This window comes from Neomonachus schauinslandi, chromosome 8 (assembly GCF_002201575.2).
Source record: "Neomonachus schauinslandi chromosome 8, ASM220157v2, whole genome shotgun sequence".
NCBI classification, from domain to species: Eukaryota; Metazoa; Chordata; class Mammalia; order Carnivora; family Phocidae; genus Neomonachus; species Neomonachus schauinslandi.
This window is the reverse complement of record NC_058410.1, coordinates 77957641-77975795: the sequence shown is the minus strand read 5'-3', so window position 1 is coordinate 77975795 and position 18155 is coordinate 77957641. Positions and strand designations below refer to the sequence as shown.

The following is an 18155-nucleotide window of genomic DNA, read 5'->3' as shown; positions in this document are numbered from 1 at the left end:
TATCAATTTCATCTTTTAAAAAAGCTCTTGCTTCCCTTGATGTATTTTTTCTATTTTTTTTTGTCTCATTTATTTCTGCTCTGATCTTTATTAATATCTTTTCCTCTATTAGCTTTAGGCTTTGTTTGTTCTTCTTTTTCTAGTTCCTTTAGGTGTAAGGTTAAATTGTTTCTTTGAGATTTTTCTTGTTTCTTGAGGTAGGCCTATATTGCTATATACTTCCATCTTAGAACTGCTTTTACTGCATTCCAAATATTTTGGAACATTGTGTTTTCATTTTCATCTGTTTCCATGTATTTTTTAATTTCCTCTTTGATTTCTTCATTGGCTGTTCACTAGCATGTTGTGTAGCCTCCACTTGTTTGTGGGTTTTTTTGTTTGTTTGTTTGTTTTCTTGTAACTATTTCCTAGTTTCATATCGTTGTAGTTGGAGAAGATGTTAAGATTTCAGTTTCTTAAAGTTATCGAGTCTTGTTTTGTGGCCTAATATGTAATCTATCCTGGAGAATGTTCCATGTGCGCTTGAAAAGCATTTGTATTCTGCTGTTTTTGATGGAGTGTTCTATCTCTTTTATGTCCATCTGGTCTAATGTGTCTTTCAAAGACTCTATTTTCTGCCTGGACGATCTATCCATTGATGTATGTAGGGTGTTAAAGTCCCCTCCTATTTTTGTATTGCTGTCACTTTATGTCTGTTAATACTTGCTTTATGTATTTAGATACTCCAATATTGGGTACATAGATATTTACAGTTGTTACATCCTCGTGTTAGATTGATTTCTTTATCACTATGTAATGCCCTTCTTTGTCTCTTAATATAGTCTTTGCTTTAAATTCTATTTTGTCTAAGTGTTGCTATCCTGGTTTTTGTTTTTGCTTCCATTTGTGTGGAATATCTTTTTCCATCTTTTCACTTTTAGTCTGTATGTGTCTTTAGGTCTAAAGTGAGTCTCTTATAAGCAGCATAGTTGGGTCTTGTTTTTTATCCAGTCCTCCATTCTATCTTTAGGGTAGAGCATTTAGACCATTTACATTTAAAGTAATTATTAATAGGTATGTACTTTTTGCCATTTTGTTCATTGTTTTCTGGTTATTTACATTCTCTCTTATTTGTTATCTGCAATTCTTGAATGGTGTAATCTATCTTCCATATTAGTATAGAAGTTGTTCTTCCAAAAGGAAAACCTCATGTCATCTAAAAATCCACTTTGACTTCTCATAAAGTGCACTGTATATAATAGAAGCTCCATAAACTTTTTAAATGAATGAATAAATAACTGGATGATTGACAGTTGAGTAGTTTCAGTCATTTTCAGAATAATTAGCTATAAAACAATTGTTGGAAGAATGCTAACCATTTAAAGCCGTTTGCCCATCCTTAACCTTTGAGACAACTGGCCATATCACATCAAACTATTGTAGATGAAGTTGTTTTCTTTGTAAGTTTCTTGATTTTATTAAATCAGCCAGAAACAATGATCATACTTTATATGAAAGTTTGGGATTGAATACATCAATAATAATAATGATAGTAACTACAACAGGATTTCTGCAGTATTACAGACACTGTGGAGATGTATTTCCTAGTGGCAATTTAAAAATCAGAATTCTTTCGGCTCCAAACCCATATATTGTGCAACACAAAGGAATACTCTCCCTTAAATAAAAGTGACTAATTCTCATCCACTAAATTGTTATTCAAAACACATTCTTTGTAAGTGTACCTAAACACATTTCTGTGAAACTAAAAGCATCCAGAGATATATAGCACTCATCTTGCTATAAATTTAAATGCAATCCTGACCTGTATTTTTATGAATTAATAAAAATGTTACTTGGGCAATCCAGATTTTGCAATTAATCAAGAGAATTGTATCTTTAAGAGTATCCTAGCAACCTTTCAGCAGCTCAGGAAAGACCAACTGACAATATACACTGATTTAATTATGCTGCTGGCTCTATCAAACTTTGTAGTTAATCAAAAAAATGGTTAAAACAGAAACAAATTAAGTCATAGCTGAAAATGAGAACTAGTGAAGGAGCATAAGGGAAGAATTTCATAACTAAAGGAGAACTTTTTACTTGGAACATGTTTATCAATAGAGTAGAAATGAAATTGGTAAAATTATGATTTCACAAAGAAATTGGTAAAGTTATGATTGCTGTGGGGGTGTCAGAACCAACATATTGATTACTCTAAGAGATTGCTAGTCCAGAACCAAAATTACATTGGGATAATCACAGCTTTAAGGATATATTTAAAACTTGCAACCCCACTACATTTTCTAGTGGCAATGCATTTTATGGGACCTAAGCCCTGGAAAAATATATTTCTCCTGAGTACACGTTTGGGAATATAGCTAATTTCATTAGCACCACTTCCTTCAACAACCACTCCTCCTACCTCATCACCACCACCACCACAATTTTACATGGTCCAATACTTGGTACCATCTTTATCTGTTTATATCTAAATCTGTTTATAACAGATTATACAGCAACAGGTCTGTCCTTGATGAGGTGGGGGGGTTTTGGTAATAGCCATCTAAATCAAGGAAGCCAGAGCAAGACAGATGGAAATTTTATATAGCATATAAAATCCAAACTCATGAAAACATGACCTACTTCATCTATAAGTAAACACTACCTCCGAGATGTATATAGAAATTCTTGTTTATATACATCTGTCTTCACAGAGGCAAAAAGTGGACACATGAGAAATTTGAATGCTTAGTTCTAATTTTTCTTTTATTTAACATATTCCCTGTTTATAGGCTAATTTCATTTAGATAATTTTAATATTTATTAAACCTCAAGCGCAGAAACTACTTGCCTGAACCATTAAGTACACACACACACACACACACACACACACACATTTTTCTCAAACTTTGAAAAAGCTAAACTTTTAAATTTAATAAACTTGTTGCTATACCAAAATGCATGCTCTACAAAGAATGTCAAATTTAAACCACATTGATTAGTTCTTCAGGAAATGCTATAGGACATTTTGAAGGTTTTTCTGGAAGCTTGGGGATTATAGACTATGATAGAGGAATGATATATGAACCACCCAATCTTTTTGGTCCTGGTTGTTCCAATGGCTTTCCTCTTTCCTGACTAGTTTAACTCTTCTGATATATTAACCACAGAAAACTGACAGTACAGACCATAACTGTTGTAGCCATAAAAAAGACAGTGGTTTGTTTCTAGTCCAGAAAGTACAGTGTGAGGGGGCAAAGGTGAGTTCATATACTGTACATGCACACTGTGATCCCAAGCTGTGTTAAATTTCAATTTCCAAAACCCTGCAGATAGCCGATCTAAATAGGAATGCCCCCAACCACTACCTACTGGTGTTAGCTTAGAGCACTGGTTTTCAAACTTGAGTTGCAACAGAATCCCTAGAAGACTGGTACAAATACAGACTGCCTTACTTCCAGAGTATCTAATTTAGGAGGTCTGGGGTGGCTCCTGAGAATTGGCATTTCTAACAAGTTCTCAGGGGACACTGGTGAGGCTTCGGGGTTGGAGGAAAATACACTTTGAGAACTACTGCCTAGAGTATAAAGCAAATTAGTTTATTTAAAACTAGACTTCAGAGTTATGGGCCCCATTGATTCTGGACCCCAGTGATAATGTTTGAGGTGACAACATTAACAGATTTTCCTAACATATGTTCTTTGGTTCTACTGATTCTATTTCTCTACTGAAAAATATTCTGGATACAGAACATAGAGATTTGTGATTACCTGAATGAGCTCCTCTGTAAGAGAATAAACTTTATGGATGTCACTGACATTAGAAATAAACATTGAAGCTAAATTTAAGATTTAGAGGGAAGTTCTTCTTGTAGAAGGGGGGGAAAAGCTGCAATAAACCCTTGTTTCCACATGTACCCAGAAGTTTTCAGTATCCATGATTGCCTATGTATGGTAACTCTCAGGTTCTTTTTACCGGGGTGAAAAAACTGAAGTCTGTGATGTGCTGTTACAGATAGTGTGAAAAGTAGGCCTTACCAGGATCCGTATTAACTGGGACAAAAATTCTGAAATTTGACATTCAAGTCAGTTAAAAAGAGAAGAAAGGCAGCCGCCTTTGGCCATCTATTAATGGCATCCCCCAGCTATATAGCAGGGAGGCTTCTTCCTGAATTCTAATACTCTGCCTTCAGACCGGAGTATGGGCTCCTGATTTCTGTTACTCCATGGAAACAGCTGGAGAAGCAAAACTATGTGTGTTGAACTGCTTCTCCCACAGGCTGCCTGTTCATGGAAGCAGCAAAGTGCTTTCTGTGGCAGACTGCAACTTCTGCATGGGTCCTTAAAGACAAGATGACTTCAAAGATGGCAGATTATAGGAAAAATAATACATTTAGTTTTTAAAATACCACATTGACAAGGTTCTGTCGTTTAAAAAAAAAGTCTGGGGTGCTGATACAGAAACAAAAGAAAACACTGAATAGGTAATGCTCTCCCTCTACTGACATGCCTATTTTATCTATTCTCTTCTCTCAAGAAAACATCATCTCATTTAATCCTCACAATAACTTTGTAAAATATGATCAGCCCCATTTCACATCTGAGGAACCTTAAGAAAAATTAAATTATTTGACCAAAGTTGTAATTAGTAAGGGGTAAACTCCAACCTAACTCCTGACTGAAAAGCCAGTATTCTTTCTACCCTATCCTGGCTACCCATTTCTAATTTTTGTTTTATTCTAGATTGTGATAGAATATGTTCATTTATATATGAATATATTTCATAAATGTAGCATTTAGTATGAAAAAATATTTATCTGGAACTTTGTGAATTCCAAAGTATAATTTAAATGTCTTGCATACTTATCATACATAGTGATGGAACAGCTCACTCGTCAATTACAAACTGAACTTAATAGTGCAACCCCATGGTTATAATCATATCACAAAAATAGCTTGTTCCTAGGAATAAGGTGTTTTGAGTAATGCTTGTTCCATTAAGATCCTTTCAATGTTTTTCCCTAAGAGCCATTAATTTAAACATTTTTAATTGGAAAATACAGGCATAGCTCATTTTATTGTGCTTCACTTTATTGCACTTCACAAATACTACATTTTTAAAAAAATAATTGCATTTTTTATAATTTGTTGCAACCCTGCATTGAACAAGTTAGTGTCACTTTTCCAACAGTATTTGCTCACTTCATTTCTGTGTCACATTTTAATGATTCTTGCTAATATTTTAAACTTTCATTTTATTTGCATGGTGATCTTTACTCAGTGATTTTTTTTTTTATCAAAGCGTAGCTGGCACACAATGTTACATAAATTTCAGGTGTACAACATAGTGATTCAACAAGTCTATATGTTATCTGTGCTCCCAGCAAGTGTAGCTACACCATCTGCCACCATACAAAAATATCTAATCAGTGATCTTTGATGTTACTATTTTAATTGTTTTGGGACACCAACTGCTCCCATATAAGATGGCAAACTTATTGATAACTGTCGTGTGTTCTGACGGATCTGCTGACTGGTCGTTCCCCATCTTTGACCCTCCCCTTGGGCATTCTTATTCCTTAAGACACAATATTGAAATTCTGTCAATTAATAATCCTACAATAGTCTCTAAGTGTTCAACTGAAAGGAAACATGTCTCTCACTTTAAATCAAAAGCTAGAAATGATTATGCTTAGTGAGGAAGGCATGTTGAAAGCTGACATAGACCAAAAGCTAGCCTTCTTGTGCCAAAGAGCCATGCTGTGAATGCGAAGGAAAAGTTCTTGAGGGAAATTAAAAATTCGACTGCCTTGAACACATGGATAAGAAAGTGAAACAGCGTTTTTGCTGATATTGGTAAAGTTTTAGTGGTCTGGACAGAAGATTAAAGCAGCCATAACATTCCCTTCAGCCAGAGCCTAATCCAAAGCAAGGCCTTAACTCCCTTCAGTTCTATGAAGGCTAAGAGAGGTGATAAAGCTGCAGAAGAAAAGTCTGAAGCTAGCAGATATTGGTTCATGAAGGACAGAAGCCATCTCCATAACATAAAAATGCAAGGTGAAGCAGCTAGTGCTGATATAGAAGCTACAACAAGTTATCCAGGAGATCTAGCTAAGATCATTAATGGAGGCTACACTAAACAGATTTTCAATGTAAGTGAAACAGACTTATATTGGAAGATGCCTTCTAGAACATTCATAGCTAGAAATAAGTCACTGTCTGTCTTCAAAGCTTCAAAGGACAGGCCAACTCTCTTGTTAGGGGCCAATGAAACTGGTGACTTGATGTTGAAGCCATTGCTCATTTACCATTCTGAAAATCCTAGGTTCCTTAAGAATATGCTACATCTATTCTGCCTGTGCTCTATAAATGGAACAACAAAGCCTGGATGACAGCACATCTGTTTACAACATGGTTTACTGAATACTTTAAGCCCACTGTTGAGGCCTACTTCTCAGGAAAAAGATTCCTTTCAAATTATTACTGCTCATTGACAATACAGTCACCCAGGAACTCTGATGATGTACAGTGAGATTCATGTTGTTGTCATGCCTGCTAACACAGCATCCATTCTGTAGCCGTGGATCAAGGAGTCATTTTGACACTCGAATCTTATTCAGGAAATACATTTTGTAAGACTGTGGCTGCCACAGGTAATGATTCATCTGATGGATCTGGGCAAAGCAAGTTGAAAACCTTCTGGAAAAGATTCACCATTCCAGATGCCATTAAGAACATTTGTGATTTGTGGGAAGAGGTCAAAATATCAACATTAGGGACGCCTGGGTGGCTCAGTCAGTTAAGCGGCTGCCTTCGGCTCAGGTCATGATCCCGGGGTCCTGGGATCGAGTCCCACGTCGGGCTCTCTGCTCTTCGGGAAGCCTGCTTCTCCCTGTACCCCTCCCCCTGCTTGTGTTCCCTCTCTCGCTGTGTCTCTCTGTCAAATAAATAAAATAAAAAAAAAAAAATATATCAACATTAACAGGAGTTTGGAAGATGCTGATTCCAATCCTCAAGGATGACTTTGAGGGGTTCAAGACTTCAGCAGAGAAAGTAACCACAATTGTGGTGGAAATAGCAAGAGAGCTGGGAGTGGAGCCTTAAGATGGGACTGCATTACTACAGTCTTGTGTTGAAACTTGAATGGATGAGGAGCTGCCGCTTATGGATAAGCAAAGAGAGTGTTTTCTTGGGATGGAAATCTACTCCTGAGATGCTGTGAAGACTGCTGATATGACAACAAAGGATTTAGAAGATCACATAAACGTACTTGATAAAGCAGTGGTAGGGTTTGAAAGGATTGCCTCTAATTTGGAAAGAGGTTCTACTGTGTGTAAAATGTTGTCAATCAGCATCGCATGCTACAGAGAAACCATTCATAAAAGGAAGAGTCAATCGATTTGGCAAACTTCATCGTTGTCTTATTTTAAGAAATTGTTACAGTCACCCCACCGTCAGCAATGATCACCCTGATCAGTCAGCAGCCATTAACATTGAGGCAAGACCTGCACCAGCAAAAATAATTACAACTTGCTGGAAGCTCAGATGATGGTGAGCATTTTTTTTAGCAGTTTTTTTATATATTTTGGGTTTTTTTAAAGATTTTATTTATTTGACAGAGAGAGAGTGAGCCAGCAGGCAGAGGGAGAGGGAGAAGCAGGCTCCCTGATGAGCAGCAAGCCTGATGTGGGACTTGATCCCAGGACCCTGGGATCATGACCCGAGCAGAAGGCAGATGCTTAACCGACTGAGCCACCCAGGTGCCCCTTAGTAATATTTTTAAATTAGGGTATGCACATTGCTTTTAGGTGTAATACCATTGCACACTTAATAGACTATAGTGTAAACCTAACTTTTGTATGCACTGGAAAACCAAAAAAATAATTTGACTCACCTCATTGTGGTGGTCTAGAACCAAATCCACAATAATTATAAAGTAAATGGGGTTTTTTTGGTCTAAAATTTCTTCATCAGGGAAAAATGCCTCCTCTATCCATAGAAGTTGTGGTCATTCCATGAAGAGGGATAGTAGTTTCATCCTTCTACCCAATGCCACCAGTCCTATAGGTGGCATATAACATAAACTAGCCAAACAGACTTTTGCCAGAGCCATAGGAAATATTTTATTTTTGAAGTGGGTGCCAGCTGAAGGGAGCCAAGCTAAAAGGTGGACAGAGTAAGCACTATTACTTGAACCTCCAGATCAAACCACACTTTCCTGAGCTTTCCATATTCAAGCCAAAAATAATTTCCTCATTTTGTTTAAGCTGGTTTGATTTGGGTTTCTGTCACTTAACACTTAAAGAGTACTAATGCAAAATTCTTTTCTAAAATATCTTATTTCTTTGGACTAAATTGAGACTACTGAATGTAGTCTATTACCTGTATCCATCACTTTCATATTACAGTCTAGTAGCCCCAACTGTAAAATGCGAGTAACAGCATCTACTTTAGAAAAAAATTTATGAGGAGCTAAAGCACATGCATAAAAACCCCAACTGCCATGCCTGGCATTCAACAAATATCACTTCTCTTCCCTGTTTCTCCATTACCTTTCCAAAACATCAACAGCAATAATCTGAGCCTTTATAATTCTGTTTTTCACATATCAACTCATTTAATATATGCAATCACCATGAAGTAGGTACTATCATTAGCCCCATCTTGTAGAGGGGGAAAAGGAGGTGCAGAGAGGTTTTGTAGCTTATCCAAGGATACACACATTGTGGGAAAGCTGGGGTACAAGTTATCACATTATGCAATCATAAAGTCCTGTGTTTTCTGTATTTCATTTTTGCTGTGAGGCTTACTGCATGGTTAATGCTGAATAAAGCAAGGAAAGTTCTAAGTGCAGACCTAAGGGGCACAATATATTTAGTATAGATGTTTTAAGATAATTTGGAGGGTTTTTTTTTTGCTTGTTACCTTGTGTAAAGTGTAGTGTCAATATACGTACATACCTATGCTCTATTTTTCAATTATACCCTAAAAGAACCTCAATCAGCAATGAGAAAAGCTAATGTTTACTGAGCACTTATAATGTGCCAGGCACCCTGCCAAGCATTAACTTAAGTATTTCATTCATCCCTCATAATCACATTAAAAAGTATTAAGAGAAGTAACAGCTGAGTAAACCCAAGGACAGTGAGAGAGTGGGTGGGAGGGCAGGGAGGGAAATGTGTACAGTCTGGCCTACTGGGCTCTGCATTCACTGTGAGGGCAAGGGCAGGGTCTATCTTACTCTCCTGGCACCTACTATATGCAGGGCACCCAGTTAATGAATGAGTATATGCTCTTTACTAAAAAAGAGAGCACTTTCAAATGATATAAAAGGTGACTTTAATGTGAAAGGGGCATTTGTTGTGTAGAAAGGAAAAAGCTTTAAAGGCAGATCTTTTCTTGACAATTTACAGTTCCTTTTTTAATCCTAAAAACCCCACATTGTCACTGTAACAGATATTTCCCTTCCCCTTTTCATCAGGCAGAGCTGCATGCTGTATCCAACTAACACCCAACCAGGGATACCAGAAGGTGAGTATGTCTGATAGGAGATGGAGAGGAGGATCAGAAAAACAGCGAGTCAGCCATGAAATAAGTTTATTTTATGATTCAATTTAATCCTCCTTACCCCCACCTTTTTTATATTATGAGCAATCTATGCTATTAGGATAGCTATTAAGGGTGAAAGGATTAATTAAAACTATAATTATCTGATAAGACTAGCATACTGTCTAACCTGATTTAGGGCAAATTCATCTACTTCAATTAAAAATACTGGACAGGAAAAAAAAAGAACGAAATAAAAATTAACTCTGCAGGTCCTGTTTCTACCATGAATTTCCTAAATGACCTAAGGTATCATTCAAACAAAGAGCCGTAGTGTGTTTTTAGCTTTTATTAATTAAGAGTTCTTAGTACAAATAACAAATTTAACTTGACATTTAGAAAAAAAATGATTTACTCTCTGAGGTTTGTTCATAAAGAAAAACCTGTTCTGTACACTTTTTAATCTAAATTTTAATGCCTAACACCATAATGCTTCTAAGTCTATAACTTAATTTTAGGTTTAATTTTAATAATTCTGTCTTACTATATCTGGTGAAAGAGACTAGAAACATTATGTAGGAAAAAAGCAAGAGACTAATTAAATGACCTGAATATAAAACTTTTACTAAAAGGCTTTTAAAAAAGCCTCTTAAAACAAAACAATCTAAAAATTAGAATACTTTTGGCAGAAAAATTAGCAACTATGAACAAAATTAACATTACATAATATTTTACCAAGAACTGCATTACAATATTGTGGCTTACATATATTAGAATGATTTGCGACATACTAAAAGCTTATTTATATCAGACATAAAAATCTCTTTGCTAAAACAATTTTTTAATGTAGTTTAGCACTTTTGGGAGACTCAGTTCCCAATAATGACAGTAACGCAATTTAGAAGACAATAGATAGAATATCTTTTCATTAGAGACCTATCCAGGTAAGTCTTGCCAAATAGTTATGAAATTATATTCAATAACAAGCATTAAGAACTCAAGATAAAACAGTAACTCAGGTCCCCTCATCAGTATATATGCTTGGCATCAGAAGTCATACTATTAGTGAATACATACTAAATTCCGGGGGGTGGGGGAGAAGCTCACTTTAGAATTAAGTGTCAATCTACATTTTTTTATGCTTTCCCTGACACACTGTTTCTCCCACTCTTCATTTTAACAGTGTTTTCTCCTCGGTTGGTGGTATATTATCACTTCTTAAAGACCAATCATACCCAACATAATCCAAGGTCATCAACTCCTTTGTAGCTGAAGTAAGCTACAAACAGCAGAAGACCAACACATTTCAACAGAAAAATATCCACCCTACTCAGCAAGGCAGAAGCCCCATCTCTAAAACATTTTTAACCAATGGTTGCCTTAAAATTAATCCTATAAGCCCAACAGTATTACACTATCATTATCATTGGTTTTGACAGCAAGTTCAAACCTTAAAAATATATATTAAAAATTTCCAAGTTCGATTACTCTGGAAACATAACTGAGTTGAAAAATCTTTCTATATTAGGATGAAATCTCATACCCAGTCACTGAGATACAGAGTGTAAGAGGAGGAGGAAAAGAATTACTGATTACCACTATACCCAAGCCTCCAGGAGCCATGACAGAGGAATTATCCAAGCAAACAGACAAATGTCTTCTGATCTCAACCTAATATGTTAGAGTTGTAGGTAAGCGATTTAATGCATCTCTTAAGTGGGAAATCCCTATGTTGTCACAGCTTCCACTTAAGAGTAGCTCAACTATGCTATGTGAGAAAGGGACCCCTGTCCACAGAGGACAGGGCTCCTAAGTAGCACCAGTGCTCCACCATCTGGGAGCTATCTTCCCAACCCAGAACCTCCCACCTTCAATTTCCACTTGACAAGACTATATTTACTTCAGTGAGTACATGACCAAAAATAAGTAAATAAATAGGGATAAAATAGGAAATAAATATGAACTCCAATGGAGTAAAACTTCCTATAGAGCTGATTAAGAGGTAAAACCTATTTATAAATAAAAAGCCAAAACCAAGCAAAATACATCTCTATTTTTGGGTCCATTCAAAAGTCTCCTTCATTCTTGGCAATCTAGCTATGTGGTGAGATGTGATCTACTTCTTTTCATTTACACTGTATTTGTCTATTAAAAATCATTCCTTAATAAGGACTTTTTAATATTAAAAATTCTAAAGGTTTATAATAAATATTGTATTAAAATATTTTAATATTTACAATTGGAAAAATGTATACTGTAGTCAGTCATCTCAGGGCTACTTCTTCAATTTCATCTTCTACAGATTCCACTGCTTTTACTGCTGGTTTACTGTTTGCATGTTTTAATCGGTGTCTATTTGGATTAAAACTTCTTCCTTCACTGAGGAAAAAGTCATCATCTTCATCATGTTCTCTATCCCTGCTGCTCTTATCCCCTGGGAGAAAATTTAGAGGGTCCAAGTCTCCTTTGCTGGCAGCCCGAGAATTTGGGTCACTGCTTTTAGAGGAAATGGTGTTGCTGCCACTGGCACCAAACAGCTGTTCCATCAGATTAGCTTTTTTCTCTCTTCTTGTAATTAAATCTACACTGTCTTTACTATGTTTCTCTCTACTGTTTCTTTGGATATCCACAAGGCCACTCTTTTGGCTAAATGGATTTGACTTCCCTGATGTTTTCGCAAATGAAGGCACATAGCTGCCAAATGCAAGCTCATTTGGGGAGGCTGGGCTTCTAATATTTCCTGGATTCTGACCATCTCCTTTTGTAGTGAAAAGGCTGATTTCTTGCAGATGATGCCCATTAGATACTCTCTCTGAGGATTCAGAGAACATGTATGTTTTGGGGCTTCTCCCTGGGGAATGCAGTTTTGATTCCGAATCAGGTAGCAGTGGCAAAGGAGGGCATTTTATATTCCGAGAATCTTGGAGTTCTCTGTCGATCTCATTCAGTTTAGCAAGTAGCATTTCTCTCTTCAGCCTTTCTTCTTCCTCCTCTTCCAGTTTATCAACATTTTGAATTTGGTACATTTCCATTTGGTATCTTCCAGTTTCTACTGCGGGCTTTTCTTCTCTCTCCAGCAAAGATATCTTGTCTTTTTGCTTTTTATCAAGTTCTTCTTTTTCCCATTCTGTATGAAATCAAATTTAAAAAATGGGATTTTACAGCAGTCATTATTTTTAAATAGGAAATCTTAATTCTCATCTGTTACAAAACAGTCTATCTAATTTAGTTATCAGTACAGTGAGAATGAACATAAATTTCATTGCTACACTTGATATTCTGGAATTCAGAAAGAATATACTTAATGTGTATTGCATTTAAAATTCACATTTATAGAAAAAATTTTGTTCAGTGTAGAGGTAAGGAAGAAGGTTCTCTATTTTTTTATACCTAATATAGTGCTATACACTGAATGGATGTACACTGAAGAGATGGATGGGGTTTATTTTAAACTTGAACCTCTGGGTGTCATACCCTGAGAAGGACACAACATCACTTATTTGGTATTCTGACTGAAGATACATTAAGTTGAATCTAATTAAGAGAACACTTCAGATAAACCTCAAATGAGGAACATTCTATTTTTTAAAAATGGGTTTTTAACATTTTTGATGAATAATCTCAAAATATTTAGAGAAGACTAAAGAGATAGAACTAAATGCAATTCATGATCATATCCTGGAGAGAAGAAAATGCTATAAAGGACAATACTATGTCAACTAATAAAACTAATATGGACAGCAGATTAGAGACATATGTTGTAAGAAAATGTCCTTATTTTATAAAAGTACACATGCAAGTATTTTAAGGTATGGGCATGAGATATACAACTTACTCTTAGTAACTTTAGTAAGTGGCATACATTCTCACTGATGTTTGAGATAATTCCATACAAACTCCAGGAAAAAAAAAAATAAAGATGAAAAGAAGGGGCTAGTCTTCTGTTACTTTATTCCTTTTCCTGGTACCTAGGAAGACCATAGTACCTTTCTATTCTACGTTTTATTAATAATGTGAAAGAATCTCCCTTTGTGCCTTAACCAATAGTAATATAAATATATCTTCTATTTCAACTGTTACATTGTTTTAAGTACACACACACAAATATACATTCACTAATTTAAGCAACAATTAGGTCATAATTTTACGTTCCATTAACTTTAAGGGAAAAAAAGGATTTCTCTGCAAGAAGCTTCTATAAAACTAATGAAATATATACAGAGGATTAGAGTCAGGGATTCCTCTTACCCATACCTTTAAGACATTTTATCCAGATGGAAATGAATTTATTCCTGAACTTCATTTTCAGTATCTGAAACTATGTGAGTTGGTTCATTAAACTTCCACACTATTGGTTAAACATGTTAAAGATTTACTTTCATACTAAAATGAAAGAAAACTTACAGGAATATATTTAGGACCTCACAATTCATTGATTTTAATGTTTGGGCTAGTCTACAGAGTCTCTAGGTCAAGCCAATAGAGTGCATTGTCTTTCAGTTATCTCTTCATCAAGCTTTAGTTAACATACACACAAAAATTTCCCCTTTTATCTGAATTTTACTTCATCTGAATTTTCTGAGGGTAACTTGTCCTTATTCCCTAACCCCAAACAGCAACTTAACAGTTATGTTTTTCTTTCCTTAGTAACTTTATTCAAATGTTTGTGATTACTAATAGACCATCCCCTACCACTGTATCAACCTTTTGTTATTCTGTATAACCAAGTCACTGTTCAGCTGGAAAATATCAGGGGATGCTAACCCTTTCTTTCCCAAAGGATGCTGATTCATCACTTGAGTAAACAAACTCTTTCTTACCATCTTCCAGCTTCTCAACCTCCTGATTTTCAACATGGAGTCCTTGATCTTTAACAAATTTTTCTTCTCTTTTCACAATTGGGTTTAGAATCCCTGCTTCTTCATGTTTACCTCTCTCTTGCAATTCCAGGTCCTATTACATATTTTTTTAAAAATGCAAGTTCACATGTCAAAAGGGGGAAAAGCTATTTAAATATCATAGAGTCATCTCCCATTAAATATGACACCAACTAAATTAGAAATTAAAGCAAATTTTAATTTAATAAAGCAGTAAGTCACAAGCTACCACCCTTTGAAAGATACTTTAAAGGCACACAAGATTATTTACTTTAAAATTTTTTTAGAAAGTATAACCTATATCAGAACCAATATCATGGAATTAAAGCCAATACCCTACATAAAATTCTGAAAAGACATGTTTCAGAAGTATCCTTGCTTTGTACGTTTCACAACAAAATCTGATTAATTCCGTTAATGAGGAAAGGTTATTAGCCAACTGTGGAGGCTACGTGAGAAGGTGCTGCTGAACTATAATACAGGCAGTAACAACCCCATTGAATCTTTCGAGTTTATACTTACTATGTCCAAAGCCTCCAGTAAATTTATATTTAAATCAAATAAAAATGAAAACTTAAAATTACTTTTATATGGTCCCTTTCACATGTATAATTTTTCTGAATAAAAGAAAAATACCTATTATTAATACAGCAGTGGATTGTCCCCTAGTATCAATTTTCCTCTTCTTCCCTTTAGTTACAGAATCCCTTGAGTTTTAGCAGGGTTTAAGGCTGCTCAACTGGAAACTACATTTGCTAGTCTCCCTTGCACTTAAACAGGACCAAAGGGATTTGAGTGAATGTATGCAACTTCCGATCACATTTATAAAAATAAAAGCTGCTTGCCCTCCACTTCCTTGTTCCTCCTTCTCACAAAGGTGGTGAGCCAGTTCCAACCATACAGAGGAAGACTACACTCTTTAAGATGGAAGAACAATAAGACAGAGGATGACTACCAAGGAACAAAGCTGTCTACTTATAATGGACTACTGACTGACCTTCAATCTATTAGAAAAGAAAGAAAACTTGTATCTTTCTTGAGCCACTGTATTCTGGGTCTCTTTCCAACAGCAAATTTGCTTGCACTTTAACAATGTTCCCTTTTGCTGAGACCCTTTAAAGTGGCAGGATCAGTCTTTTTTTTTTTTTTTTTTTTAAGATTTTATTTATTTATTTGACAGAGAGAATGAGATAGAGAGAGCATGAGAGGGGGGAGGGTCAGAGGGAGAAGCAGACCCCCCGCCGAGCAGGGAGCCCGATGTGGGACTCGATCCAGGGACTCCAGGATCATGACCTGAGCTGAAGGCAGTCGCTTAACCAACTGAGCCACCCAGGCGCCCCTAAAGTGGCAGGATCAGTCTTAAGAACTTTATAAACTGTGTGATTAGTTATTATCACAACCTGATGGACAGCCCATCCTTGTTTTATAGATTAGGAATTGGGGCTCCAGGAAGTCACACAACAATGTCAGAACCAGAATTTAATTAAAAAGGCAGTGCTAACTCCAAGGCTATACCCTTTCACTGTATCAGGTTGCTGCTCCTCATGCTGCACCTTACAAAGACCATTTTTTTTTTTTAGTCCTTTTAAAGTTAAGAATGACTTTGCTATTTCAAAAAGACAACATGATTTAGTTTCAAAGATAGTGAAAATATAGGAAGAAAGACACTCAGCAGATATAGCTACTCAGGAACCCAATCAGACCATCCTTTCTCTTTTATACCAAAAGAAAAAAATCTCAGGGTCACTGGGAAACCTATAAGGCACAAAAACACAGGAATACATGAGATATGCTGGGTCCCTGGTATATTGTTTTCTTTGGAATTTAAAACTATAAATACAAAATATAGAACCTCTTAGAGAAAAGAACATTGTGGTATTCTGTTTATAAGTCCTTTTAAATGAAGGCCCAACACAGACTCCCCTGAATGTCACTCTAATTTGAATGGTCTGAAGTCAGATTCCACTGCAATACTTTGCTCAACATTCAGCTAATCTGTAAAATTCTCAAATAGGAGGCCAAAAAATATGTAGACAAATCCTAAAAAATTATTTGAAAACTAGTAAAATTTGGTATTAAGTGTAAAAGCAAGGAGGGTTTTTAGAAATTATCTGGGTACGTAAAAGGTAAGAACCTCTATCTCTGGGGCACCTGGGTGGCTTCAGTTGGTTAAGCATCTGATTCTTGATTTCAGCACAGGTCATGATCTCAGGATCGTGAGATCAAGCCCTGCTTTGGGCTCTGCACTGAGCATGGAGCCTGCTTAAGATTTTCTCTTTCCCTCTCCCACTGCTTTCTTTCTCTCTCTCTCTCTAAAAAAAAGAAAAACCTCTATCTTCAACCCAGAAGGTACAACTAACCTTCCCGAAGCATCTGGAAGATGCAATGAAAACTAAGAGTCAATCCAAAGGAATTTAATAAAATACTCTCTTTAGAAGGCTACTTGCATATTTACACAGATACAGTACTAGCTTCATTGCTATCTTTTAATATGTTTGATATTGTTTTTGGGAATAACTTCAGACCTAGAGTTTAGTACCTAATCATGTTGCTAAACTCACCAAAGTAAGACGTTTAGGTTCTTCCCATCTGTTTTCATAACACATAACTGTTTGTGGTGTTACAGGAAATTCTTCCAGCTCCACGTCTTCACTGGTTTGTACTCCTTTTGTACACTGGTCTGTAAAATCACTCTGGCATGCAGCTACCATGAAAATTACAAGTCTTCATTGAACAGTGCTAAGATATATGGAATTTAACTGGTATATGTTTGCCATCTACATGAGATAATGCATGTTTTGCTCAGCTCTATGACTATTACTGTTTTTTTTTTTTCTAGGATTTACCAGCAATTATGTAATTTGAGGACAATTTAGACAGGTAAACCCTGTTAGTTTGTTTTTAACTTTCTGCAATTCAGAAGAGGAAAATTTATACTTTTGTTTAAAAAAAAAAAAAAGTAAAGATATGCATAATACCACCAAAGTATTTATGAGTGAAATGAAATGACAGTTGGGATTTACTTTAAAATAGTCTTAAAAAAAAATACTCTAGAAGTAGAAAAAAATAGATGAAATGAGATTAGTAAAATATGTTAATTGTTAAAGCTAAGTGATGCATAAATAAAGGTTCATTAAAATATAATCAAGCACCAGTTTGGAATCTTCTTATTTTCATAAAAGTTTCAAAAATTATAAGAAAAAATTTAAACCTTAGGAAAAATAGAAAATTGACATGATTTCTGAAAATTAACTATAAGGAAATTTAAATTTACTTCAGTGAAGTTCTTTGCCCTTCTACTTTAGAATTATTTGATTTTATTATTAATAAGTGACAACTACAATGTTTTTCAATAATAATAGCTACTATACCATTTTTTCTTGATCTAAGTTCCTTTTCTTTCTTTGGAGAAGACTTTGGTAGCCGATTAGAATATATGTTTTTTATATCCAGTTCTCTCTCCTTTTCCTGAAAAGTAACCCAATACAATTAAGGATGTAGAGTATCAGTTTAAAATAAAACAAAAATTTCCACCTTGTCAACTGGTATTTTCCTTACCAAATTGGAATATATTATACCTAGTTCAGTTTCCCTTCTTAATTACTGAACTATAGAAAGGAATATCTCTAGGACATCTAGGTTAGGGCAGTGATTCTCCCTAAAAAGTGCAATATGTACTGGCAAACAAAAGAATTAGAGTAGATAAGGCAAAATTCATTTTCTACCCATTCCTACCTAATAGAGCTAGTAA

The 18155-nt window shown here is 35.5% G+C and overlaps 1 protein-coding gene across 1 annotated transcript in view; it reads right to left on the bottom strand.

Annotated features, from left to right (window-relative positions):
• Positions 1–11786: 11786 nt before the first annotated feature.
• The window catches only part of LCA5 (lebercilin LCA5), a 50206-nt gene continuing 43837 nt past the window's right edge, over positions 11787–18155 (bottom strand). Inside the window, exons 4-7 of the mRNA XM_021693542.1 lie at positions 17776–17872; positions 16966–17108; positions 14348–14480; positions 11787–12654 (exon numbers count right to left, since the gene is read on the bottom strand). Coding sequence (XP_021549217.1) covers positions 11792–12654; positions 14348–14480; positions 16966–17108; positions 17776–17872 — 1236 coding nt within the window. The 3' untranslated portion in view covers positions 11787–11791. The remainder of the gene's footprint in view (positions 12655–14347; positions 14481–16965; positions 17109–17775; positions 17873–18155) is intronic.